This window comes from Brienomyrus brachyistius, chromosome 8, assembly GCF_023856365.1.
Source record: "Brienomyrus brachyistius isolate T26 chromosome 8, BBRACH_0.4, whole genome shotgun sequence".
In the NCBI taxonomy this organism is placed as follows: domain Eukaryota; kingdom Metazoa; phylum Chordata; class Actinopteri; order Osteoglossiformes; family Mormyridae; genus Brienomyrus; species Brienomyrus brachyistius.
Window position 1 is genome coordinate 1,366,800 of NC_064540.1, and position 26,623 is coordinate 1,393,422.

The 26,623-nt window shown below is 41.4% G+C and overlaps 2 protein-coding genes across 2 annotated transcripts in view; one reads left to right on the forward strand and one right to left on the reverse strand.

Annotated features, from left to right (window-relative positions):
- Positions 1-8,338, forward strand: part of raly (RALY heterogeneous nuclear ribonucleoprotein) — a 63,331-nt gene extending 54,993 nt beyond the window's left edge. Inside the window, exons 4-9 of the mRNA XM_049022938.1 lie at positions 1,924-1,993; positions 2,153-2,200; positions 3,364-3,521; positions 3,780-3,896; positions 4,808-4,950; positions 5,075-8,338. Of these exons, the coding sequence (XP_048878895.1) occupies positions 1,924-1,993; positions 2,153-2,200; positions 3,364-3,521; positions 3,780-3,896; positions 4,808-4,950; positions 5,075-5,116 (578 nt within the window). The 3' untranslated portion in view covers positions 5,117-8,338. The remainder of the gene's footprint in view (positions 1-1,923; positions 1,994-2,152; positions 2,201-3,363; positions 3,522-3,779; positions 3,897-4,807; positions 4,951-5,074) is intronic.
- A 7,896-nt stretch (positions 8,339-16,234) lies between these two features.
- Positions 16,235-23,793, reverse strand: eif2s2 (eukaryotic translation initiation factor 2, subunit 2 beta). Its single transcript, XM_049022935.1, has 9 exons — positions 23,663-23,793; positions 21,372-21,552; positions 21,090-21,184; positions 20,731-20,866; positions 18,346-18,446; positions 18,052-18,200; positions 17,901-17,957; positions 17,603-17,688; positions 16,235-17,273 (listed from the first exon to the last, which is right to left on the reverse strand). Exons 1-9 carry the CDS (start codon positions 23,675-23,677, stop codon positions 17,098-17,100), a joined length of 996 nt encoding a protein of 331 aa, XP_048878892.1. The 5' UTR covers positions 23,678-23,793; the 3' UTR covers positions 16,235-17,097.
- Positions 23,794-26,623: the final 2,830 nt, after the last annotated feature.

Sequence of the window (26,623 nt, forward strand, 5' to 3'; positions counted from 1 at the left end):
TGCTTTTTGCTCCAGAGTCAACTGAGACCCACAGGGGAATAGAACAGGATTAATTGTTTGGGGAAGGTCTAGCTCTTGACTTCTAAGGGTCCTCTTAAAGACACAGCAGCACTGCCTTCATACAGTGCTCTTATCAGTGCAACACATGGTTGAGTAAACCGAAACTGCTATTAAATGTGTACCAGCTGTCTGTTACTTAATAAAGCAGTGATTTCATATAGTGTTCTTAAATGAACAGCAGCTGTGCCACTTTACACTGTGCTACACAGTTATTATGTAAAACTAACTAACAGCTACTGTATATGTGTGATTTTATAGAGTATGCTTAATAGTGTAATACAAGGCCTATATATATTGCCCTGAACTGTCAATGACTTTATATAGTGATCTTAAAGGATTAACAGCTGTGTATGATCAAATGCAGCATTCCTCAAAGTGCAGTGTTGAAATGCAGCGTTCCTTAAAGTGCAGTGTTGAAATGCAGCGTTCCTCAAAGTGCAGTGTTCAAATGCAGCGTTCCTCAAAGTGCAGTGATCAAATGCAGCGTTCCTCAAAGTGCAGTGATCAAATGCAGCGTTCCTCAAAGTGCAGTGTTCAAATGCAGCGTTCCTCAAAGTGCAGTGTTCAAATGCCGTGTTCCTCAAAGGTGTGCTGCTGTGTCACTGTACACAGTTCTTGTTTTCTGCCACAGGTGTCAAACTGAAGACTCAAGTACTAGTGATAAAGCTTCTAATCCAAAACACAAGATGATTTTAGAACATGGACACATGCTATGCATAGTTTTTTTTTCACTTAGGGAGAGGGGGGGGCGTTGAGGAGGCATGACAGCGCTGAAGGAGTGTAATATTTGGCACCACTATAAGAGGCACCATGCTAAAAGAAATATGACAGCTTGTCTATGTGAACCGAGTACTAACTATATAAATTAATTGTTGTTGGAACCAAAGAAACTGCAATCTGTTTTTATCTGACGCAAAACCTGGCATAAATGCTAATGAAAGAGTCACATCAGCCAAACCGTACACGTCTGATAGCGGGTTTGTGAGAGTGTGCTTGCTGAAAGCTGCAGAAATCAGGCGCTCTGAAAAGCATTGGGTTTTCCTAGCATAAATCTGATGAGGAATGTGATTACAGGCAGAATTTCCAGTTTCTCCTGTTTTCCTGTGTTTTCTTTATTTAAGAGCCCTTGGTTAATTATAGTATTGTGGTCGTATACATTTGCAATCAGAAATATTCAACCCCCCCCCCCCAAAGATTTTAAGGATTTATCCATCAAAGTTGTGTCAAAAAGCAAGATTCTGCTTTGGATGCCATCTTTATGAGTTGAGTGAAACATAAAATCAACACAGAAAATGACTGATATAATATTTGTGTGTAATGGTATATTTAGTTAAGATAACCATGTCACAGTTACTGTCACACTTAGTACTGAAGCTGGGGGGTGAATAATACTGCACATGCGTTGTTTTTCATTTGATCTTCACAGTGAAATTAACGCTGATACGTATCAATAAACGTTTTTTTTTGTTTAATTTTTTTGTCATTTTTTGACATTATCTTTCATCTACATTACTCTCATGTCTTTTTAGGTGAGGGGGTTGGATATTTCCGATTACAACTGTATAAACTTTGGAATGGCTTTGATTAGAGGCAGGTGTGTATGGGATATGCAAGTGGGACACCCCCTCCTCACACTGAAGTTATGAAAAAAGTGTTAATAGTTATTAGCCTGCCACTATACATAGAGCCCCAGACTGGGTCGAAAGTGACCCAATAACTGAAGCTTTTGACATGCATTTATATACAATACTGTGCTGTTTAATCATTTCTTAGTGAGCATTGTGCTGAGTGCCAAGGATCTCACTTTCATGGCTAGTATTACTCTAATGCTGAAAACTTGTCTCTCTGTGTCTCTGTACCCAGACATCAACATGGCAGGAGAGCCCAAACCAAATCGGCCCAAAGGTTTGAAGAGATCTGCTGCCCTCTACAGGTCTTCAGAATCCCTGAATAGTTTTTTTTTTTTTCCCCTTTGGGCTTTTCGCTCAAAATGTAACAGCAGCATTTTATCCCATTTTCAAGCACTAACTACTTGTACTTCCCACTGTGCTAATTACTGTGTTATTGCATCTTTTTTTTTCTCCCTTCGCAGTGGCTATGAATTTAACTATGACTACTGCAGAGATGACTTTTATGACAGGTGCGTAAAAAACGATCACTGTTTTTTGAAAATAATAATTAGATCCGTATTTTGTAGAATGTGAATTAACTGTCATGCATGTAATTTGCTGCATTAACATAATTTTCCATGGGGGGGCACCGCAGTACCTGTTTCTTTGTCCTCGCTCCTTCTGGGGCTCGTCTCATAAAAAAAAAAAAAAAAAACACAGCATTTTTTTTGCCAGGTGGCGCCTCCTATTGGGCGCCTGGTGCATTGCATCGCTCTGTGTGGGTCCCTGCTGTGTCTGTCTTTCTCTCTCTCTCTCTCTCTCCCTCCCTCTCTCTCTCTCACTCTCTCTCTGCTGGTCGCCTGTACTTGCAGATGTTTTGACATCATATCCATATGAGTAACACGTGTAAAACAGTTGGGGATCTGCCTGTGATGTCTGCCCCCCCCCAGACTTTCTGCCGCCCCTCCACCCCCTCTGACACGTATCAATATATTACACGGATGATACCCAATAATTTAAAACCCGATTTTGCTTTCAAGTGGTATCAAAGGGTTCCTGAAGAGTAGGCAGCTGGGGAACTGGCCCATGCGGCCCCATGCAGGGAGGGGTTCACGCCAGGGCAGATGGTCTCATCCACCTCATCAGCTCCTGCCCCCCCACCCGTGCCTGCCACCCTCGCCAATCCGCCCGATCAATCAAACCATCAGCACATTCGGCGCCTTGAGCGAGTCGTCGGCAGGAACTGTGTTAATCGCAGGGAATTAGAAAACAGGAAAACAAGTGATTCGCTAGACTGGGAGGAAAGAAAAGACCATCATTGCTGTTTCAAGAAACAGTGATGGAACTGGATATGAAGTAAAAATGATTTTGCATAGATGGTGGGAGGTCAAGTTCTTTATGTGTTAATTCTTTTAAACGTCACAGTGAGAACCAAGAAAATATTGTTTTTTTTTTTTTAAAGAACTAGTAATTATTTTTATTTCTGTATGTTTCCCTACCACAGGAATAATTTATGTAACATACACAATACTTAATTTGAAGTTCGTTTAATCTGCTTGGTGGAATTCAGGAATTATCGGAGTAATTAAAAATAAAGCATGTTGATTTCAATAGCTGTGCGGTGCTTTGATCTGTGATGTTGAGACCAGAATATTGGCACTAACATCCATCTGATGCTTATGAATTCCCAAAGGCTGTTCGACTACCGAGGCAGAGTGTCACCCATCCCTCGCGTGGTGCCGGTAAAACGCCCCCGCCTGACCGTGCCTCTGGTGCGCAGGGTGAAGTCGCTGCCCTCTAAACTACTGACGCGCTCCTCTGTCGTTCCCACCAGCTCCGTCAGGCAGAAGGGTGAGTAAACTGGCTTCCCCTTTCACACATAATCTTTCTCATGCTGGGAATTTTACTGCAGCACAAGAAACCAGTTTTCTCCTGTAAACCGGCTTTGAAGTACGTGTGTTTCATTTAGGAGCTGTGGTGACCTTTTTTTCTAATAAAATAATTCATGCCTTAGCTCTTTGAGTAATGTTATACCTTATGAACATCTTCATTCCACCACACTGAATGAACTTCATTGCCATTCCTTCCTGCTGATGCTGGGCGGTTTAGCTATGAAATCCAGCGAACTGCAGGCGATCAAATCGGAGCTCACCCAAATAAAGTCCAACATCGACGCCCTCTTGGGCCACCTGGAGCAGATTACCGAAGACAAGCAGGGCACCACAGGTGAGAGCCCCCCCCCCCGACCCCCCCCTGCTTTGGTCCTTATCCATGCCTGGCCCTCAGTATTTTAAGATATACATCTCCATTGTTTTCATCCTGGTGATTCAGACGTCAGATTGTTCCTGTGATTCTTTCATCAGCAAAAGGGATTATTTATTTCGGAACACTGAGAAATGTTCCGGCAGTGGTGATGCAATAGTGAGGCTGTTCCGGACATTTGCGTCCTGCAGAACCACATCATGCATGTGTGCAGAATGAATTAGTCCAGCAGGTGGCAGGACCACACAGGCAAACAGAGCCGCGCTGACCTGACTCACCAATGCCTACATGCCGGCCAAGCAGACGCTGCATAAACAACATCTTGGAAGGTCCTTTGCTGTTTATCTTTCTGTAACGTGAGGCGGACTCGGCTCATTTGATTAACTGGCCTGATCCTGCCATGTTTTCACCATTCTTACTGCCTGATTCTACTCTCAGACACATGAACCTCAGAGCAAATATTGACAGATGAAAAGCTGGACAGATGAGTTGTGCATATAAAGGCTTATGCTACATTCGCGCAATTTGTCTTTGCATTCCTGGGTCCTACAGTTTAATATTTTTATGCTTGAAAAATAAATGTCTCTCAGTCTCATTTTCTTTTTCCCTGCTCATCCATCTATCCATCCATCTGTCCATCCATCCCTCCACCAACTGCTTATCCAATATACTATATGTTTTTTTATTATTATTATTATTATTATTATCTTGGGGTGCTCGTACTCCGCGTGAGCAAAGAATGAATTTGAGTGCTAAAATTGTGCTTAATGTTGGGGAAAATATACATAAACAGTGGGTACTATGGTCATATCACTCCTCCCCCTTGATTTGTGCGACGCTAATCCGCTGAGCAATCCCTCCCTCTCTCCACCTAGAGCTCCAGAGGGCAGAAGAGAGCAAGAGCGAGGTGTCTCAGGACGACTCGGGCTCAGACACGGAGGAGCTGACGGAGGAGGCCCACAGGAGCGAGGGGGAGGATGAGGGGGACGGCACGCAGGATGAAGGAGAGGATGACATGGTGAGCTGGAGCGAGGGAGCGAGGGCCTTGAAGGGAGGCCTGACAAACGGCAGCGTTTCTGTGCGTTTCTGCTTTTTTGCAGCGGCCGCATGTGCATGAAGTCTGTCATGTTTATGTTTTGCAGGAAAACTGCCACTTATCAGAAATGGAGTCTGTCCTGCAATAAAAGGCAAGTCTGAAATGATGAAAAAACCCCCATCTTCCTGGAGCCCGCCCCCAGCCCCCCCCACCCTCCAATGAGTGCACGTGTCACATACATGTTTGCCCGCTTGGCATCCTGTCTGGTAAACGGCCTTGTTCGCCTTGCATCCCATTGGCTGCCGGCATAGGCACCCTTTCCACACAGACCGTGTGTGTCTGACAGCAAATAACCAATCAGAGGCTTTGAGACTTGGTTGATGCTGCTGTGGTCTGTGGTCTTCTCAGTACACACCTTTGTGTTAAAACTCTGCATAAGACCAGCCATCAACAAGTTAATGAATAGAATAGAATAGAATAGATCTTTGTTGTCATTGGTTTGAAAACAACAAAAGATCAAGTTAACTTGAGCACCTTGCTCAGGGACAGAGCTCCATCCATCCATTTTCCAAACCGCTTATCCTACTGGGTCGCAGGGCATCCGGAGCCTATCCCGGAAGCAATGGGCACGAGTCGGGAACAAACTAGGATGGGGGGCCAGCCCATCACAGGGCACACTCGCACACCATTCACTCACACATGCACACCTACAGGCAATTTAGCAACTCCAATCAGCCTCAGCATGTTTTTGGACTGTGAGGGGAAACCGGAGTACCCGGAGGAAACCCCACGACGACATGGGGAGAACATGCAAACTCCGCACACATGTGACCCAGGCGGAGACTCGAACCCGGGTCCCAGAGGTAAATAACTGCTAACCACGGCACCACCATGCCGCCCTCGGGACAGAGCTCATCAGCTGGGATTTATGTTAAATAAACATAGAAAAACATTATGTTACCCTTATTCTAAGTCTCAATTTCTTTTATTGAGTGATAAAATGTAACCCAGCCTTCTTCCAGGAACCTGGGCACAGTGGGCACATTGCATAATCTGGCTAGAGCCCAGGGGGTGGGACCCAGAGCCCGAAGTAGACAGCGCCGGCCTGACCTTATATAGTGTTCATTCTAAATATCCAGTTTTTTATTATTTAACGTCTGCATCATTGGACCATTAATAGCTTAATTGATAGTTATGGGAGAAATGAGTCTTCAAAATGCTCGTTTTTAACCCACTTCCTCCCCGGCTTCTGATCTGATGAAAGCCATGTTTGGAAGGTAATCCAACCCATAATGGGTTTTGCAGACTGATTTTGAAAATCATTAAATCGGCTAAAAGTGAGAAGCAAAAAAAGTCTGCATTTCTCCATTTATCACGGAGCCCAAGCACTAAAGATCAGTTAATGCAAAAAAAGGTTAAAGAGCATTCATCTTTTTCGGAGCGGTGTGGCATAGCTAGCGCCATATTACCCAGAATCCCCAGCCCCAGTGGTGACTGTCATTGCGTGTCTGCATAAAGCGCGATTGGCTGCTCCTGTTCGCCACAGTGTGGGAAATGGCTGCACCCACATGGACAGAGTTACAAAAACATAGGCTGTTATTATTATCATTATTATTCTTTTTAATAATCCGGTTTTAAGTTGAGGAGACTCGGCTTCCTCAGATGTTAATGCCCACTTGGCTGCACCTCCGATATTGCTGGGGACTTCAAAAGGTAGACAGGCAGTCCGAGTCCGATTCCCGCGTGATCCCAGGCACGTCCGGCACCGGTACTTCGACCTGTCGCATCATACATCACGTTAACTCTGGCTTACGCCCCCCCCCCCCCGAATAAGCCTGAGCTCGGAGCCCCAGGGAGCAGAGTAGCAGGTCACAGATGTCTTCAAATTTATTGGATTCGTCATGCGGCCTAAAACTCCATGTATCATAAGTCTGTTTTAATTGGACCAGCACTTTATCCCCCCGCACACCCCCCCCCCCAACCTTATTTATGCTAGTTGTGTTCCAAGCAGATGTGTGGTTTATATATACAGAAGGAATCAGTTTCATAAAATTGTTTAATTAGAATGCAATTACTAATTAGCCGGTTTATAAGAAAGCGTAGATATTCCATAACCATAAACCACACGTAGTGTGAATAATTAATTAATTCAATTTAGACTGATCTAGAATCAGAAATGAACCTGATTTTATGTGTAATGTTCAGTGATGCTTTTGTATTGTCTGTTTTTTGGCTATTGTCTGTTTTTTTGGTAATACTCAGGCCCCTGAAATTTGTCTTGTTGTTTTGCAATCAAGTATATATGTAATTATGGGCTTGAATTTATGCAAATGATACAGCGCGTCCTTTTGAAGTGCCCCAGAAATATAGCCCAAAGAGAATCTTTCGCATTCCTCGACCATATATAAGTGATTACCCACAATACACTCTGATAAGCAGAATGTTTGTTTTTGACTTTACAAAATAATTCAACAATTATGTTGAGTAATTGATTCAGCATGAGTCACAGTGTCAGACCGAACGTTTTTTAGTTGCTAGTGAGATCTGTATTGGAGTCTGGCATAAAATGCGCTGAATATCAAATAATTTATTGTACTATTTTGGTATACGAGCTGTAATATATTTTGATTTACGTTTGGTCAGAGCTGGACTTTCTTCCCCTTTGTTGTCTTGGATGTGAGGGGGGAAAATATTTCATGAGAGCTGTTGAGCTTTAAAAGCAACTGAGAAAAATAAAACCACATGTGAGCACTAATGCCACTCTTCCTTTTCTTGTACAGTCAGCGGGATGCTGGAAAAGGCCTCTGACTGGAGACTGTTTTAGTACTGCAGCAATGACAAGAAGACAGCGACACCAGGGGTACCGCCTACCTTCGGACCTGGCCTGCCAGGAGACGGACGGCTGACCGCCGAGTGGGGGGGGGGGGAGCGACCCTGGGAGCTGGATAAGTTAAACGTTACTGTCCCACCGTCCCACTGACTGACTAAATACAAGCGATAACAGCAGATCACAGTCTCCTCCAAACACTGGCTTATTCTTTTCCAACACAGATGAAAAAGAAAAGGTCTGACAACCAAAACATACTTTTAAAACAAAACGTTTCAAAAAGTTTTCAAAATCTAATAAGCAAAAGGATGGACATTTTATATGATACTGGATCTTGAAGAGACGACCATACCTTCAGTCCAACCTCTCCACTCTGATTTTTGTGTTTTATCAGTGTGTGTGTTTTTCTTTTTTTTTTTGATTCATTTATACATGTCGACTTTAAACAGGCACAAATTTTATTTTTAAAGTGTATATTCAAGACTGCAAAAAGATCTGAACAGATGTAAATAAATAAATTGAACTTGTTCAAGTGTAAGCAAACTGTACAATGACTTGTTTGTTTTGTGTTACTGTTTATTTGCTTGTTTGTTTGTTTTGTGTTACTGTTTATTTGCTTGTTTGTTTGTCTTGTGTTACTGTTTATTTGCTTGTTTGTTTGTCTGTTTTGTGAGTTGGCATTTGCAACCCAGTGTGATTCTGAAGTTTTGTACACTTCCTTTCACCTCTTTCTTCAGATATGAAAATAACAGGATTGTTTTTGGTCCAAGCATCCATCAGAATCACATGGCCAGTTTTTCTTTCGCTCATAGAACAATGTTCCCAAGCATAGACTGACACTGGTGCGCAACATGCTGTATAAGGGCCATCACAGTGGGTGATGCAACCATATATTGTGCTAGTCACGTTACCCACTAGCTGCATTTTGAATGAGAATCTGACAAAAGTGCTACACATTCCCGCTAAGGGAAACACACAAGCGCAGACCTTCACATATATTAATTCATTTGCCTGCGGCTCTCTGCAGACTCAGAAGACCCCCTTTAACACGTTTTCTCCTAGCATAAGTTGACCTAAAAAAATGGATTTGAACAAACAGATTGTGTTGCTCCTCTTCATTGGAAAACACAATAGCTAATTATCTTTCAGTTTATGATTGGCACCACTTGTAAAGCTTAGTTTTGCTTGCCGCGATGCACTTCCACATATGGTCATCCACACCTCGTTTGCGTGACCTAAATTCTACATAGTTTCGTTAAAATAATTTTAATCTGGTACCGAACATGTGCTTTCCTTTTGTTACAAGTCCTGGGGTGGGGGGGGGGGGGGTGGGGGCTGAATTCCTCAATTTTACAACATGGATTTCAGTCCCTCCAGAGCTATGCAGTGGAACAGTCAAGGTATGTCTTACAAACTGGGGCTGCAGGTGGGTTGGCATTTGCGTGCTGCATGATCCACTGCTGGTAGCTCAGCCCCTCTGTCTTCGAAGCAAAGCCAAAGTGTCCCACCAAGCGCAGGCAGTGAATGCACCAGTACTGTAAATCTATCTGTTCTCTTCTTCTTGTGTTTAAAGAAAACTAGTGAGGCAGAAAATAGAGGATCAGATGAAATTGATCAGAATTTGTGGGATAAAGGTTCTTTTTTTTGCAACAATGATATTTGAAAACATCTCAGTTATATTCCTTGATCGCTTTGTAATAAGTATGTTTGGCTTCCTGAAGGTGGTTTTCTGCAACTCGGCAACTTGAAAGATTTACTAATTTGCTCTTTATCAAGAAATTTGCAGAGACCTGCTTTGTAAGGGGCACATTTAAAACAGGAGACACTGTGTTGACCGCGTTAACTATTTTCGGTACAGATACATTTTATTAACCATAATTCTGTTTTGAATTTAGAACGTTTTTGGCTATACTTTGACATGCTAAAAATCTTTACCCTTTATATTATATTACTCCGGAAAGACGAACCTCTGTTTGTCCTGTGAATTACACAGTTATCAGAGCTTAATGACAATGACATCTGCAATTAAAAAAAATACACATCAAAACTTTAATATGCCAATTGAAAATGGTTCATATGTTTGGTGCCCACGTGTCCTGTGATTAAACCTTTTTTACAGTACATAACTTTGAGCTTGCCGATTTTATCTTCACTTATAGAGAATCAATTTAGCAACTAACTCATTCCATCATTTCCCAGCAAGGAACATAAAATGTGAATAAAAGAAAGTTTCCGTATCTAATTTTTAAAAATTAAGCTGAATTAAACACAAAAACAACTAACCCTATTTAGGTTAACTCTTAAACTGCATTGCAAAATACTTCTGACTTAGTACATCGTTTAGGGTGAAAAGTAATGTCACAAGGAATTCTGACATAAGCAGATATCTCACATTACCTCTATTGATCAGCTATCCAAAAATGTAATGAATGCACACCAAGTATGTTAAGGCTATTTGGATATAAAAGTTCAAGTAACCAGTGGGAGATGATCCTCAGTCTGGCATATGATCACACACAGATCTGTTTAAATATCCCTTTCTGAAAAATTTCAACAAACAATTCATAACCAGTCCTGACATCAACAAAATTGGTTGGATCCCATACAGTCTGCCATTACAGTGACTCTATCCAAACATCTGTCTCTCAGTGCCTGCAAGTCCAGCAATCCTCTCCCAAAAAAAGTTCTCCTTAATGGCTGGTGTAGCCTGTCTGACTGACGTCTGACCTTCTGCCCAAGGTCACCCAGTTAACCAGTACTGGTGAAGTACTCATGCCCGGTAACCAGGCAATTTGCATGTCGTAATCAAAGGTCCCACATGCTTTTAAAACGCCACCATTTTTCTTGAGTCAACTAGTGCTGCTTCATTTGCTTCCAAGGTCAGGTCAAGTAAGGTCACATGCAGAGCTGCAGCCACCGCACAACGAAACACCTTGGGGTCCCAGTTGGTGACCCCAAACCCCACCACAGCCAGGTCTTATGTGGGTATCCTCTTGGCCTGGTCCAGCCGCTCGGGTCCCCAGCAATGAGGATCCTGTGAGCCGGATCACCCTCAGGGAAACGCGCCACATGGCCGTAGTGCCGTAACTGACGCTCCCTCACAATGCAGGTAATGTGCCTCATTCGGGACTCCAGCAGTGAGGATCCTGCGAGCCGGATCACCCTCAGGGAAACGCGCCACATGGCCGTAGTGCCGTAACTGATGCTCCCTCACAATGCAGGTAATGTGCCTCATTCGGGACTCCTCTAACCACTCATTCAACACAAAGTCAAACTAACCAGCGGTACCCAAGGATTCTTCAAAGAGGCACAGTACTGAAGGAGTCACAAACGTCACAGACCCCTTAGCGGTGATCTCACGATCCCCCTTGGTATCGCAGTCCATTTACTGACTTCATAAGAAGAGTCACTAGAAACATGACCATCCTAAATTCAGGTTCTGTCATGTCTAGGTCAGTGCTTTCAGTTGGACAATGAAACATTCCGTTACTCTGCAAAACAAAATATCTCCAGTCATAGGGATATCATGGCTAACGGGAAACTCGGTGTCTGAAAAAAGATGTCAAAGTCTTGTAGCATTTGAGGATATTTTTTAATTCCTGGTAATCAGTAAGAAATTAATTAAATGCAGGAAAGTATTTTATAGATATTTTTTCTATTTGCTCAGATATAAAGACGAGTTTGGGCAAAGATTTCAATATGTTGTCATGGAGATGCTAATGGGACCCATAGCCCATCCAGAAGACGACACACACGTGATATCTGAGAAAATCATCCTTCACTTGCGAACATGTGGCACGGGACACTCCGGGCCAGCAAGCTGCTGTCGGAACCCATATCAAATAATAGCGATGAAGAGACAAGTAAACACTTTAGGGAAATTAAAGTAACGTGAAGTGAGAACACTGAAAGTCATATTAAAACCTGCTCTTCCACGTTTCACAACTTTCAGATGCACATTTCTTCCATATTTTTTCCCAATCGATAAAAACATGTTTCAGCATCTTTAATTGATCGAGCCTTTTATGGTACGAGGATGGTTTACAATGACAGTTTTGTGTCAACATGTTTTCATACGCAAACAAAAAAACAACGTGAACAGTATGAAGATTAATTGTTTGTTATCCTATCATTAAAGCTGTTTAACCCAATGAACACCAGTAAGCCAATTAATGGTATTGTATTTGTTTGTCAGAAATACATAACCCTATACCTTCATATGTTATAGATCACGTGATGATTGTAATTTCATTAAAGTACTATGTATTAAGTAACTGAATCACTTGGCTACAAAAGATCCAAGATGGTCTTTTATACAACCTGTGAAGAAAATCCTATTGGTTATTTATTACTTACTTGGCCTGCCTCTTTTAGCAAATGTCACACATTAAATGTCTGCCTGAATGTCACTAGAAGTTTAGTTTAGAGTGACACATAGTGGAGAGAACTAAATATCACCCTTAGATTTAGTCAGACATGAAGTCTGTGGTCTAAGTCATAGCTCCATCAAAGTATTTTGAAATCCTGGTGGGTCTTCACGTTAGCGCACTTCTTTCAAAATGTTCAAGATGCATTTAAATTATGCCTTTTCCTCTAGAGGCTAATAAGTAAGGCAAGTGTTACCTAGAAGATGTACGAAGTGATCATGAGGAAAACACATCCGCTCCATTTTCTGTCATCATAACAAGACATTGAGGTATTAATTTATATACATTTACTGTTCAGAAACATCTGAATGTAGCTGTGAAGAGAACCATCCCACATTTAAAACTTTCAATAAATTTATGGCACTCAACATGCGAAATACACATTATTATCATTGCAGAAGGAGCAGCAACATGTCACTCTAGCATGTTGATGTGCACAAACATGGACAATAAATCAAAAATCACACAGGAATAGGCAAAGAAATGTAAAACACACCGAAAAGTACGAGACCATAAATATATACAAAAAATATGCGTAGACCTACAGTGTTTGGAACATTGCAAGATCACATATATAAAAAGGGCCAAACTTGATCACTAAACAATTTATATTTATATAAATTTATAAGGAAACACAATTTATGGCAGGAAGATGGTTGCTCTCATCTACGTTCAACTGCGAAAGCTTGTGCGTGCAACGTAGCCAGAGTAATGTAAAATTTAAAATAAAACAGGGCACTTCTAATGCAATTTATTGACATAGGTCAATCCCAAATGATGTTCTTGTTGTCAAAAGTCCAGATATGGTCCTTGAAATAAAACAGCAATCGGTGTAGGACTTAGGCTAATAAAGATGGTACCATAGAATTGAGAATTCCAAATAAATTTTTTCATATCGAAAACATGTGGTATTATACAGCTATCTTCTAGCAATACAATTTTGGGACAAGGTAAGATCATTCACATCAAACATTCCACAGCCTGTTTGTTACCGGTTTGAGTCATGGCATGAAATTGTTAGAGAGATACGCCTATTTTGTTTATTTGCTTTATCAAAAAAGCAGTAATTCTGAACACAGTAAATTTTAATCACATATAGAAATGGTGACGTATTACCCCAAAAACCAGGTCACCAAAGACCCTGTAATACGTACGCAGAATTATGTAGGTGTAATACTTACGCAAATTATGTAGGTGTAATACTTAAGCAGAAGTATTACCCAAAACAACGTCTTATGACCATTCATTTGGTGGAGTGAAAGAACAGAGCACTGCTTTTAATCTCATCCACATCGGATCATTTGTGAGATTGCAGCAGGAAGTCCTCACCTCAGGCATCATCAAGGTGTAGTTCTAGAGAATCTGCTTTTATGTAGCTACATGGGAAATCCATGGTCAGTACGATTACACTCAGTTTCAATGGCTGGTTTAACTCGGTATGACCAGCCAGGAAATTAATGTTAAGGGAAGTAAGATGGCAACGGATCACACACAGCGGGATGCAAAACTTTGTCAAATTCCCTACTTTCACCCAAAGTAAATTTAAGATAAAATTTAGAGCATGAACATATGGCATTTTTCAGCTCAAATTCAGTATAATTACCGCACTCAGGGATGCAACAGTGTGACGTAACGTGCAATGTTTTGGAAATGTCCCCTTTCATATACGGCTACTTTGAACACTGTACGGGGAGACTGGTTTAGAAGCAAATGTCACCCGCATTGATTATAAAAGCACATGACTTTGTGTCTTAATTTTAACAGCCGTGATAAATGCAACAAGCTTCAGGAGGTGCAGAAAATGAACTATTCCATTACAAACCGTGGGTTTCTTGAAGCGAGCTTGGAGAGAACAGCACGCACTGTAACCCTTCTGGCAAAACACACAACCAATCGTCTCCAAAAAGCATCTAAATAGACCTGCTATGGAATCCTCTTTTTAATGTATCACACATGACATAATTAAAACATGTCGCAAATGTTCCAGTAAATATACAAAAAAAAAATGATCGAGAGCAGATTAACACTGCAAACCAGTTTAGGACTTCAGAACTTAGTGCCCTTTTTCAGCCGAACAGGGACATTCAAAGTTGTGAGATCCAAATTTAAAGGAAGGGGGTAAAAAGGTTGGTTTCCAGAGGTTCAGGAAGAGGGAGGGAGGGAGGGCCATTACTCATGCAGTTGTCACGTCAGCCATTGCACAAAGAGTGATGTTACACAGAAGCACATGCCTGAGCACAACAGGACTCTGGCCCCGTTTTCTGAGGCTTTCGGACGCGCTCCTGGTTTATCAGGACCGAGGCCTCACGCGTCTACAGCAACTTAAAGTGGAAATCCTCTGTGCCACACCAGGTTCTAATCAGCCTGCCAAACTCCTCAACACCCCCACACACACCTATTCACATGGGAGTCCTGTATCAGGGCAGATAAAATGAGTCGCAGCAGCAAGAAACTTTTGCCAACATCTTAAAGTTTCATAATGTCAACAAAGCAAACAGCACCTGGATGAGTGATGCATGTCTTAGTTGTATGGTTTTCATGACCCTCCTGTTCAGCAGCTTCTGGTTGTCAAGGTAAGTAATAAAAAGAAACTGCAGTGAACAATCCATTCACTTTTACTATTCCTGCTAACGTACATCTCTCTTATAGGAATGGAATGGCTTACAAATTTACCAAATTACTGAATCTTTACATTTTTCTCATTTAGCAGATATCTTTATCCAGAGGCCTACATTTCTTTGGAAAGGAGGATTGGACAGTGCCTGAAGCAGCTGGAGTTAAGGCTCTTTCTCAAAGGCCCAACAGTGACAGAGACTGGCCGAGGGACCTGAGCCGACGACCTTCAGACTATGGGTACAGAGTCCTTACCCAGGAAGCCACATACTGGCTCCCAAATGATAATTGTCAACAACGGTCTGTTAGTCAACATTACATTTAGGACTTACTATTGGCCCTGTCATTTTTATTAGCCAGTGTAGCCGCGCAGATTAAGCTACACCAGTGTAAACCATAAATAGAACCGTCTTATCATAGAATACAATTATATAAGGGGGCAGTTTCTGGCTCAGTCGGCTAAGCTTGTGCTTGTGATCGGAATATCACTGGTTCAAGCACAGCCTTGGCAGAACAGTCACTGTGGGCCCTTGAGCAGGGCCCTTAACCCACAGCTCCACAGTGACACTACAGATGGCTGCCCTTCACCGCCAAGCTTGCTCTCACCTACATGTGTCTGTGTATTGTGGAGAGTAAGATGGGGCAGTATAAGAGAATTTCCTCACAGCCTCAATAAAATACTATCATTTCATTACATAATACATGATTTGCTTAAATTAAATTATGTAAATGATTCTGCAGACTTATTTTTTGATGTCTTTAGTAAGACTACAGGTGCTCCTCTACTTACGAATGAGTTAGGTTCCAAACGGCCGTTCGTAACTAGAAATGTTCGTAAGTCCTGTGCAACGGGAGTAGTGACCAGAAGTCGTAAGCTAGGCAGAATTGGTGCACAGAAAAAAAACATTATGTTGTGTACAGGAAATGGGAGCCCAACGAACATAATTTGGACTTGCAGTCCTCTTCGTTCATATGCCTGAAAGTTCGTAAGTAGAGGGTATATTAGACGGATGACTAACATTGGGTTGGATACCTGTTTTGGTCAAAGAATCCTAAAATAAATATGGGTAAATATGGGTTAGATGCTAACTGTAATTTCCGAGAACACGTCAGGTGTTTAACACGTTTTGTGGACAGAAACTGTAAACACTGGCACTGTATTTCTCAGGCCATCACAGCAGTCGCTGCTTAGAGAGCCACAGAAATCAGATACAGACCGTAACATAATCACTACTACGATGCTAAGTGGTATGAAGAGGCATTAAAAAAGTGTGATGAAATGAGGATTCACTCTTCGTGTACCGTCATTTCAAAGGGCTTACATGGCTAGAAATAACTGCAGAATACTGAACGACAGGAAGTAATAACACGGATCAAATTTAAGCGCGCACATTTAAAATGAATTCAAGCCTTGTTTATTGTATACCACAGATTCCTCACAGTGACAAAACCCAGTGTGTTTCACATGTGGTGATCAATCGACTTGAATTCCCTGATCAGCTCGGCTTCGGAGACACGTGTTGGAAATCGAGGTGTTCAGCCAGGCATGCTTTATGAAGTGGGGGGGAATCCGGTGCTAGATCAGCACGTTAGCCTGGTTGAACCAACCTTAAATTGCTAAAAACGATTCCGTCGACGACGCCTTGACACTTTATGAGCTACAATTGTTCATGACTGGCAGAGCACATGTAGTATGCAATTACAAAACAAATACCTTCAAGTTTCAGAGTAATGATTTCAACCAGAAAAAAAACCAGCCCACACCATCTCTACTTCAGAGGCCTGTTTGATGGACTTTAATTCAATGGGATCATTATCTATAAATTCAAGACTGATATTAGCTATACGGTCTTTATCACAGATACGAGCAGTTGATGTGGTTATCACCCAAGATGAAAACTAAGTATTAAATACTGCTCTCAGATATTAACACTGCACTAAAACAGGCTCCTTCAGAATAAAAGGAAACTTCAAAACAAAAGTTACTTTAATTCACTTTTCTGAAATGGACATTGAGAATTGAGTGTTTAAGAGGCAAAAAAAAAAAAAAAAAGCAAACTCAAGAGCGAAACGGAACATCCAAATTGTAAAAATCTAAAACAATCCCAGTGGGCCTGGAATTCTGATATTTTGTTTTTTTCTCAATGTGACTAACCTGTACTCACGTTAGGAAATGGAGCAATTACAAAAAGCACCCTCACTTAACAAAACTGTCCAGTCAGCACCTCCGGCAGTCCTTAGCAGCGGCACTGAGCGGTGCGCTCAGTTGGCCTTGGCACGGAGCTGTGCCCTCTTGCCCGTTACAGCCTGGAAGCCGGTCTTGATGCTCGCCACGGAACAGCGAGAATGACAGGTCTCGCACTGCAGGAAGTAGAGCCGTGTGTCCTTCTGAAGGATGGTGTCGGGGGAGCGGCAGGTGTGACAGGTCACATATTCCTCTGCGACACACACACACACACACACACACACACACACACAGATAAGACACTTTATACCCCTGATTTCCCAGAAGACCACAGACTTACTCAAGACAGATGCGACATGATACAAAATGTGTTACAATGACAGAGTTCAAGCCTGCATTTTAATTATATAAATCACATCTGAATTCAATAAAAAATTATAAACAGTATGAAATTTGTATATATTCCCCTACCACCAGATCTGTAGCAGTAAATGATAAATATAAAAGTATATTATGACTTGTTGCTAACAAGGGTTAGGTCAGGGCAGACATGACAAAAGACAGACATCACATCATACTTACTAATATATCTTCGCAAGACATTTTCTATCTGTTTCTGTTGAAACCTTCCTTTTATAACTAGCTGGTTGTTTCCATCTATTGAGCCGCTGTGCAAAGAAAAAAAAACAGCAACAATTAATGAGACAAAACCCGGCATGTCCAACACATCTGTGTTTTCATTCAGCTATAAAAAAAAAAAAAAAGCTGAAAATTTTCCCCATACGTGTCAAATTTGGAAGCCGTGGCCAATAAGGAGGAGGTAAGAGAAGCAGTAAATCAAACCGGTAACAAACAGGCTGTGGAATGTTTAAGATCTTACCTCGTCCCGAGTTCGGCCAATAAGAAGGCCAAGAGATGTTTTGGCTGACGGTGCAAGCTAACAAAACAAATGAAACAAATCAGGGGAAGACAGGCGGGACCAAAGCGACAACCCACTCAAACGCAGCAGAAGGAAAAGTAGCGGCACTCACAGTTTGCAGATGTCAGTGAAGTTGACAAAAGACGTTTTCTTGGTGCCCACCCTGACTACCTGCGGGGGCTTCATGACAAACTTTCTCTTCTCCCCGGCCACCATGTCAGGGTTCTTTTCGCGCATGATGTTGAAGACTCGGGTCAGCAACTGCGTACCAGATGTCACGTGATCAACTCAGAGCTACTCTTGCCGCTCCACAGAAGTGGCCACTGAGTGGATTCCTCTGGTTCCTCTTACTCCACAGAAATGCCACTCAGATCATTATGCCCGAGATGATGTTCGGAATTGGTACCTCGTCGTACGTGTAGTCTCGCTCTGTCCCAGCCCATGCCGGCCCCGTCTGTGCAACAAACGTGATGCCATCATTCATTCTGCTGTCATCGTCCTCCTGGGCTGCAATTGGGAAGATTTCAATTTGTTTTACTTCATAGCTTACGATCCAAGAAAATACATTCTGAGCACTCGTATCAAGTCAATTCCCGCCCCCCAAAACAGCTTAATTCCTTCTGATTCACAATGCTATAGCTTTTAATGCCTGGAAAATTTGGGGAAAATGAGACTCTGGACCTACACTGGGATGGATTATTACTTGCCATCAATCAGTTTTGTTTCGGCCGGTCAGTTAATGAGTTCCTACCATGTTAAAACGGTTGGTGAAAGGCAGTACATAGTAAACCTTCATTCAACACTTCCCCTTTCAGCAATAATAACCATAAACAGTCTACTACTGTGTATAGACATGCCCAAATGAAATATTCTGAGGAGGGCGTAGTGGTTAGAAATACGGATGGCTCAGCATTGTCAAGCATTCGAGAACATGTAGAAAACTGGGGGGAGATCCTGAAAATCAAAGAACTTAGCTATCACGAATAAGTCTGCAGTTTGCTCATTCTGAATGTACATCCTTAGTTCTTGCAGGAGCTTGTCTGTGCTCCTTAAGCCAATTCAGAGAGACGATATTGAGCCAAGGCAAGTGTCAGCTCTGCTTTGCGTCTGAGCGTTTAGCTCGTCAGGGCTGCCATTAAAAATGCCCTTGAAATTTACACGCTGTGAAATTCGCTCTTAATAAAACTTTAAATAAGAGTGAATTGTCAATGTGCCAGTAGAGACTTCTGGCAACCAGAACTACCGAATTCCCTTTCCCAGTACAGAGAGAATGTATTGGTTTATTTTGGGTACATTTTCAATTCCTTTTCTGCTTTATAAATGTCATAATATTTATCGCAAAGATTTCAGATATCACAATTTAAATCTTTCCAATATCATTCAACCCGAGTTCCAAGGCTACTTTTATTGTTTTAAGTTATCGTTTTGCAGCAACGAGTTATGTCTCTTCCTTATGTAAATAAATTAATGGAATCGCGTACAAGCCAGAGAAGTACTGTTATAACTGTATTTTTAAAAATAATTGCCATTTGCTCTAACTGCCTTAGGCACAAGATATTTAATATCACTGTATGCTATTACACTTGAGCTCTCAGTTCAATTTCAGTTTCAAATGAATTAATTCAAGATACTTTTGTTTTACATAATTCTTTGGCAGCTGGGTAATATCTCATTTCGTACGGAAAGAAATAAACGCCACTAACGACAATTTTTTCTATGGATTGATTGACTATTTTACCGAATCTATAATCTATATGAATTTGGTGTATCTTCATGCTTATTAAATTTGGTTAGCGGAGTACCACACGCTGCTGTTTCGGTAAATAATGGATGAAGTCGTGGCGAAGAAAGGGACAGTTAAGCACCTACAACATCTTTTAAAACAGGAGATACTGTGGTTAAATTAGGCAAAAAGACGTTGATTGGGTGGCAGTACTTTTTGCCGATTAATGTCCGGCAGGTGTATTAGGTAAATATAGTTTTCATTTTTATTTCAATTAATGATTTTTTTAATTAGTTCCTGTTTTCTTTTCAGTTTTATTTTACGGTAATAACACTGGTCCCAACAAGCCCAACATGCACCGTCACACAAACTGGAAATGAGTGCAAGGACAAAAGATATTTAAAAAGCTCTGTATTAAGGCTAATTTAATAAACATAAATAGATAACACTTATACTTGATGGGGTATTGCCTATTTTGGCGGTCCAGCATCCAGAATATAGCGCCAGTGTGATCTCTTCAGGTGCTTGTGTGCAGTGATAGCGCCGTGTGGTATGCCACGGAAACACTGCAGTGTAAAAACACCTTCTTTTTTTGTGATAATTTTAACTACTCCCATAATTAAGCCTACAAAGTGATATTAAGGGAAAACATTCGTCATACCGAACTGAAGCATTTTGGAAATCAGCAAGGTAATTCCATTAAAATAATAACGTTTAAAAAATGATGCGTCAATTTTAAATATTGATGGCAACGCATTTTTATATAAATCGATATCATCGACTATGTCGACTAATTGTGGCAGCCCTAAAATATTTTGATTCTTACTAAATACAAGTTTCTTTGTGTCTGTGGTGGGGGCTGGGGCAGGGTTAATTGAATATCATTTGAACAATGAAAATTTAAAGTTAGGACTATGTGCGCGTACCTCAGCGGTTTTAGGTTCAAGTCCCAGAAGGGGGTACATGTACAGTATTGGAACTGCCCTAGTAAAATAGTATTCCACTGGAAGAGAGGATTATGAAGTCGATTACGTAAAAGTAAGGTATAGCTCATTCTTCCATCCCTACCTTCATCGTTGTCCTGAGCCTCGCCCTCCTCCTTGAAATCCACCTTGGTCGTCTTCTTCTTCCTAGTCAGCAGCAGTCCAGACACAATTTCGTCATCGTCCACTGACTCTGGTTGCTCTGCCTCGATCCTCATCTCCTGTAAAGACAGTCCCTTCACATTCAGCCAGTCCACGGCAGCAAGCCGTCCACATAACCGGCTCATGGATGTAGCCATTCAGTAAGACAAGAACATGTTATGGATCTAAATTAAATGACCAGCTTAAAAGGGTCCTTAAATAATGTAGGATTCGGTGTGCAGTGACACTGCATTCAGAATAGAAAGAGGTACAGGGATTACAGCTTGATTAACCTGCACTGACCTTCACTCCATCTTCTAGATCATTAAACTTCTTTATCTTCTTTTTCTTCTTTTTCAGATTAAAGAAGTTCAAATCATCGAGATTGTCTGAGGGCTCTTCAGGGAGAATTATAATTGAAGGAGAAAAAAAAACTATTAGACTATAAGTCACCGTTTGACACACATATATAGCCACAAATTCCACAGTAGTGGTCCACCTGTCATACATGTACAGCGTTGTGACGCAACATCATTAAACCCAAACCCAAATAACCAGCCCTTGCCTGGTTTCTGTTGCCCCTACCTTTTTTCTTGGCCTCATCTTCCTCGTGGTCCATTTCCCGCTCCTCCCCACCCTCTGCATCTACCTCCTTGGGCTCTAAGGGCTGGGTCTCCTCACTGGGGGCTTCTGTCCCCTCCTCCTCCAACATGAAGGGCTTCTTTTTCTTCTTCTTCTTCCTGGTCATGGTGGGGTCAAAAATCATCTGCAAAAAACGAAAACAGAAAACTAACTCAGAGAGCGCAAACACTATCAAAAATAAGTCCGAGAAGGCATAAGAAAAACAATTTAAAAAGGTCATATTAACGACAAAAGAATTCAATTTAATAAAAATGTAATTTCACCCCTCAGTCTAACTACCTAAAATTGTTACATTATTTCATGTAAGTTTATCATTTGCTATTTATTAAATGAGATCCAAAATGCACTTAACACCAAGGTGACCGATGACAACCAATGCACTGATGTTACACAATCAATACTGTTGTTACATGAAATGATGGAAATCCAGAAACAAATCCTATGATGCAATATTCAGTCCAAACACAAGAAATACTTTATTAATCCCTGTGGGCAAATTCCATGACACCCAAAGACACATATGCAGGCGAGAACAAGCTTGGGGGTCACAGCACAGGGCCAGCCAGCATGCAGCCCCTCTGGGTTGGAGGTTGAGGTGCTTGCCCATGGTTATACGACTATTCTGCCAAGGCTTATACCGGCAACCTTTCAATCACAGGCACAGAGGCTTTGCCTGCCAAGTCACGCAAAAAATAGGAAGCCAATTTGCGTGTAGGGCAACAAAGCCCCTCTCATGACTACAGAGCTGTGGGGGGGGGGGGGGGGATCAAGAGAGCAGCCAAGTCCCCCAAGCATTTAGTTTATTCCAATAAGAAACACAGCCGATATCGTGAAAAGAAGTAGGTGACTGACTGAACTGTATGTGCCAGAAAATAGCATATAGCCTAATTTCCCTATAGCTGGTAACATTCAGAAAAACAAAAAGAAAATTACACTGGCAACCATCCATGTAAACAACACTGCAGAAAACTGTCTCTGCTCTTTTGTTTTGCAAAAAGCAATAACATGAAGATAAAAGGATAAACAGATGGAAAAATAATCAATTTTGTATCAAGCATAATGACAGATTAGTCACACTGCTGATGCCATATTATTATGACGGTTGCAATACCACTCAAACATGCCCTCAAGCATGTGATTCATGGCAGTATTGACAATATTAATAAACACACACATAGAATATTTATATCAAAAATGAAAATGAGCCTGAATTGGTGACCAAGGCCTTGATGAGCTATAGATGGACATTAAGATCCTCAGAGATGCTGGGCAGCGTGATCTGGTCTGAGATTCACATGCTTGTGTCCATGTGTCACCTTAGCACGTACCAACAGCAAAACATAGTGGACTCCCACGAGGCACAACGTCTCCACACACTCGGCATGACAAACAGTGCTGCTCAAGACATCCTCTGATACAAGCATTTCTCCCCTGTTGTTCCTCCAAGACCGAAAAGCTTCGTGTGCTCTCAGTGGGTGGCTCAAAAACTAGTGTGCGTCATGTTTGACTAAAGTCACTAGAAAGAAACCCCACGAGGCAATTCTTAGTTTATTGTAGTGAGGGTTCCATGTCCAAGTAAGATTGTTGTGGAAAATGGTTTCAGATTCATCTTGAACTGCTTCACATTTAGCCACATTTAAGACACCGCTTCCTAGCTGCATACACCGTCAACGTACTTACTAACTATATTTTGAAAAGCATGCATGGTTAGGAGCATAAGAAACAAATGTCCTCTATTTCCACGGCGCCCAGGCTTCCACATTGTTACAGGTAAAAATAAAATACAAAAGCATTTAACTTACAAAAATCGTGTATATTTCCACTTAAATTGTATAGTTTGTCGATATATTTAAGTTAACAGCAAAGCAAGTACAATGACGGCTGTACTAGCAGGAAACGACACATTTTATCGTAGGACCAGCGGTTGCCTTTAGTTACGCAGCTAATGGGTGCTAACAGCAAACGTAAGACAAAACCGGTGATTGTTTATGTTAATAACAACCATACGGTGTGATACATAGAGACTGTGGATGTAATATATATATTTTAAACTAAATAAAGTCAGCCTGGTGAGTGAGCGTTCAGGTAAAACGGCACTGGGAGCACAACCTGCGACTAACGTAAGGGTGGACGTAGAGTCCGTTAACATACGGCTAAACTTCTGAATCGCGGATTTCCCCTTTCTTTCCCTTCTTTCTCTCTCCCTCTAACGTAATAAATTAAATAAGCATCACCTCGTCTCCGGACATTTTTGCCTGGTTGCAGCAGACGTTTCTTGCGCGTTAACTTTCAGCCGCCTTGATGCCCCTCTTTCTTCGCTTTCCGTTCGAGTCTCTTGCATCAGCTACAAGGAAAGCCTGCATTGCGCAGGCGCGAGAGAGTGACTGTTTCTGATGGTCTATGTAGTTTTTTTTAGGATATGTGTAGCACATGTACGAAATATTTAATACTCGTCGTAAATACTGCAGTGGGTGCTATGTTTATAAACACGGTCATATCCCATCATAAACCGATCACCATTAGATGCTCTAGTGATGTGTCCACGTGAGGATATGGTTAAATACATTATCTGTTGGTTTAAACCAGACACATAGGTGATATTCTGTTTTACCAAGAACATAATGCTTCTTTCAGCATATGTTACAAGGTCGGTTGGATATATTATGTTAAGAAGGTAAATGAACAAAACTATTTTGTGCTTTTTGTTCTTGAATATTTACGGATTTCAGGTCCAAGACCACATAAGAGGGAAACTGCTACATTTTGTAGTAAGATGTTTTACCATTTTTTTAATGATTCCCATGTCATGGACCCATATGGTGTATACAGAGGAGATATTCATCAGGCGCCTCTGTCTGAACTCTAAGCCTGTTCTGTCTGAATATTGCTTTATTATTTCACCGTAAAATTCCTACCCCTCAACCCCTTTGACTGCCATTAATCTGCTGGAAATTGCAGCCAGATTCAAAATTCTGAGATGCACAGCCTACTCGAAACTCCTTCCAGTCCTTTATATTCAACATCTGTGGGTTGGTCATCTTTGCAGTCCTATAGGTTCTGTCTTCACGGCCAATGTGTGTGAAGATTTTCCAAATAATCTACATTCCAACCAATTATCGTGGAGAAACTTGCTGGAGAACCTGGACTCTGTCCCAGGCAGCGTATGAGACAAGGCAGAAGTAAGATCTGCGTGAGACGCCAGGGTAATGAAGGGTTCACACACACACACACAGACACACAGACACACAGACACACACACACTCACACACATACTACTGGCAATTTAGAGGTACAAATTAGCCCAAATTATTGTATTTGGACACTACAGTGAGAACATTCAAACTCCAGACAAATACAATGAAGGCAGCACTGAAATCCCCAGACATAGAAATGTGTGGCTACAGTCCTGTACACTGAAACGCCGAACTGGATTCTGTTTGATCATTTTGAACAACAGTGGAATATTATGATATATCTTGAGTGACAATGGTTCTAACTGTGTATCAGAGTCTGTGGTGAGTTTAATGAGGAATATCTTCTGAAACCATCATTGTTTCCACCTAGACTCAAAGCGAGAATTTCTGCAATATTTTAAATAATCCATGATTACAGTTCCTCCCCATAATGTATGACATAGACCATAGCATAGCCATGTCTGCAAAATTCAAAATTTATTTTAAAACAGAGAAAGACATGGCAAAAAATATCAGTATTAATTCGTTTAAAAGGTGTGTGTGGAGTTTGCATGTTCTCCCCATGTCGTCGTGGGGTTTCCTCCGGGTACTCCGGTTTCCCCCCCCCCCAGTCCAAAGACACGCTGAGGCTGATTGGAGTTGCTAAATTGCCCGTAGGTGTTCATGTGTGAGTGAATGGTGTGTGAGTGTGCCCTGCGATGGGCTGGCCCCCCATCCTGGGTTGTTCCCTGCCTCATGCCCATTGCTTGGATAGGCTACAGACCCCCCGCAACCCAGTAGGATAAGCGGTTTGGAAAATGGATGGATGGATGGTTTGTGTGGGGAAAAAAGTTATATGTCAATAATTAATACAATTTTATAAATCATTTATGACTTACAGTTTTAGTTGTCATCATTCAATAACCAATCAAAATGTATGGTGCATTGTTGACTTCCAAAAATCCAAAATGCAATACGACTTTTATTATAATAATATAAACACAATAAAATGAAGACAAAACACCCGTTTTCTATTAATTTTCTTTCTTTCCTCAGTCCCACCCCTCAACTGCATGCCTCTGCTGAGGAAACAATTTTCTAAGAAAATTGAGGTGACCGTCCTTAGATTGTAATGGCTAACAGCTGCTAAGATGCTAAGTCTGCTCTCCTCAGGGGGGCTGTAGTTTTTTTCTTTAACTGCCATCTTAATATGTAGTTTTCAAAGCCTCTGATATCAGGCCTGAAAGAACATAATACTACTTCAAGTATGTTAGCAGAACATTTTATGTGAATGCAGGCATAAGACACTTTTCATTCTTGCTAATTAGGAAAATATAAACTGATTTAAAATCCACAATAACGAGTTTATCGATTTCATAACTGTTTTCAGAGATATATGAAATAATTAATTTGAGGAAGTTCATTTTATAAGCCCCTAATGTGCCCTCATCTATTGATGTAATATGTTTTGATTTACATCATTAATTACCTTTTAGTATTGTAATATTAATAGGGACTGGGGATGTTGGAGGGTCCAGCACTTTACTGGGGCATCGAAATCTACTGTTGCATGACATGAGTTAATTGTTTTGGGTAATTTAGAGACTTTTGCAGCTCAGCCTTAGTGCTTTGCTGTATGCATGAACTGATTTGAGAAGCAAAAGCTCCAGAGAGAATCGTCAGAATATAAAATAGGTTTCATAAAATCCCCCATCGAATTAGTCAGTGCCACCAAAACGAAAAGAACAATCTGTATCATTTTAATCATGAGAGTCAAAATGCATCGACATACTGTCCGTGTGTCAGTGTAAGTAAGCTCCGGAGCTCCACAATGCTGAATGGCAGTCAGTTACAACTTTCTCATTGTTGCTGACTGATCATTTTTCTTAAGCAAACAGATACCTGTTCATGTCAAAGACACCAGTTTCAACACTGCAAGGCTCTACATTATAGTAGGTAAAGTTCACTGGCAAGAGAAAGCACTCGCACGTACATGTAACTTCTTCAGATCTCAGGACACAG

What these genes read in the sequence shown, in the direction of transcription:
- eif2s2 (XM_049022935.1), bottom strand. An exon ending in AGATGAGGCCAAGAAAAAAG is followed by an intron (nt 21,185 to 21,371) that starts GTAGGGGCAACA and finishes TTCTCCCTGAAG; the next exon opens with AGCCCTCAGACAATCTCGAT. An exon ending in TTCACTGACATCTGCAAACT is followed by an intron (nt 17,958 to 18,051) that starts GTGAGTGCCGCT and finishes TTGTTTTGTTAG; the next exon opens with CTTGCACCGTCAGCCAAAAC.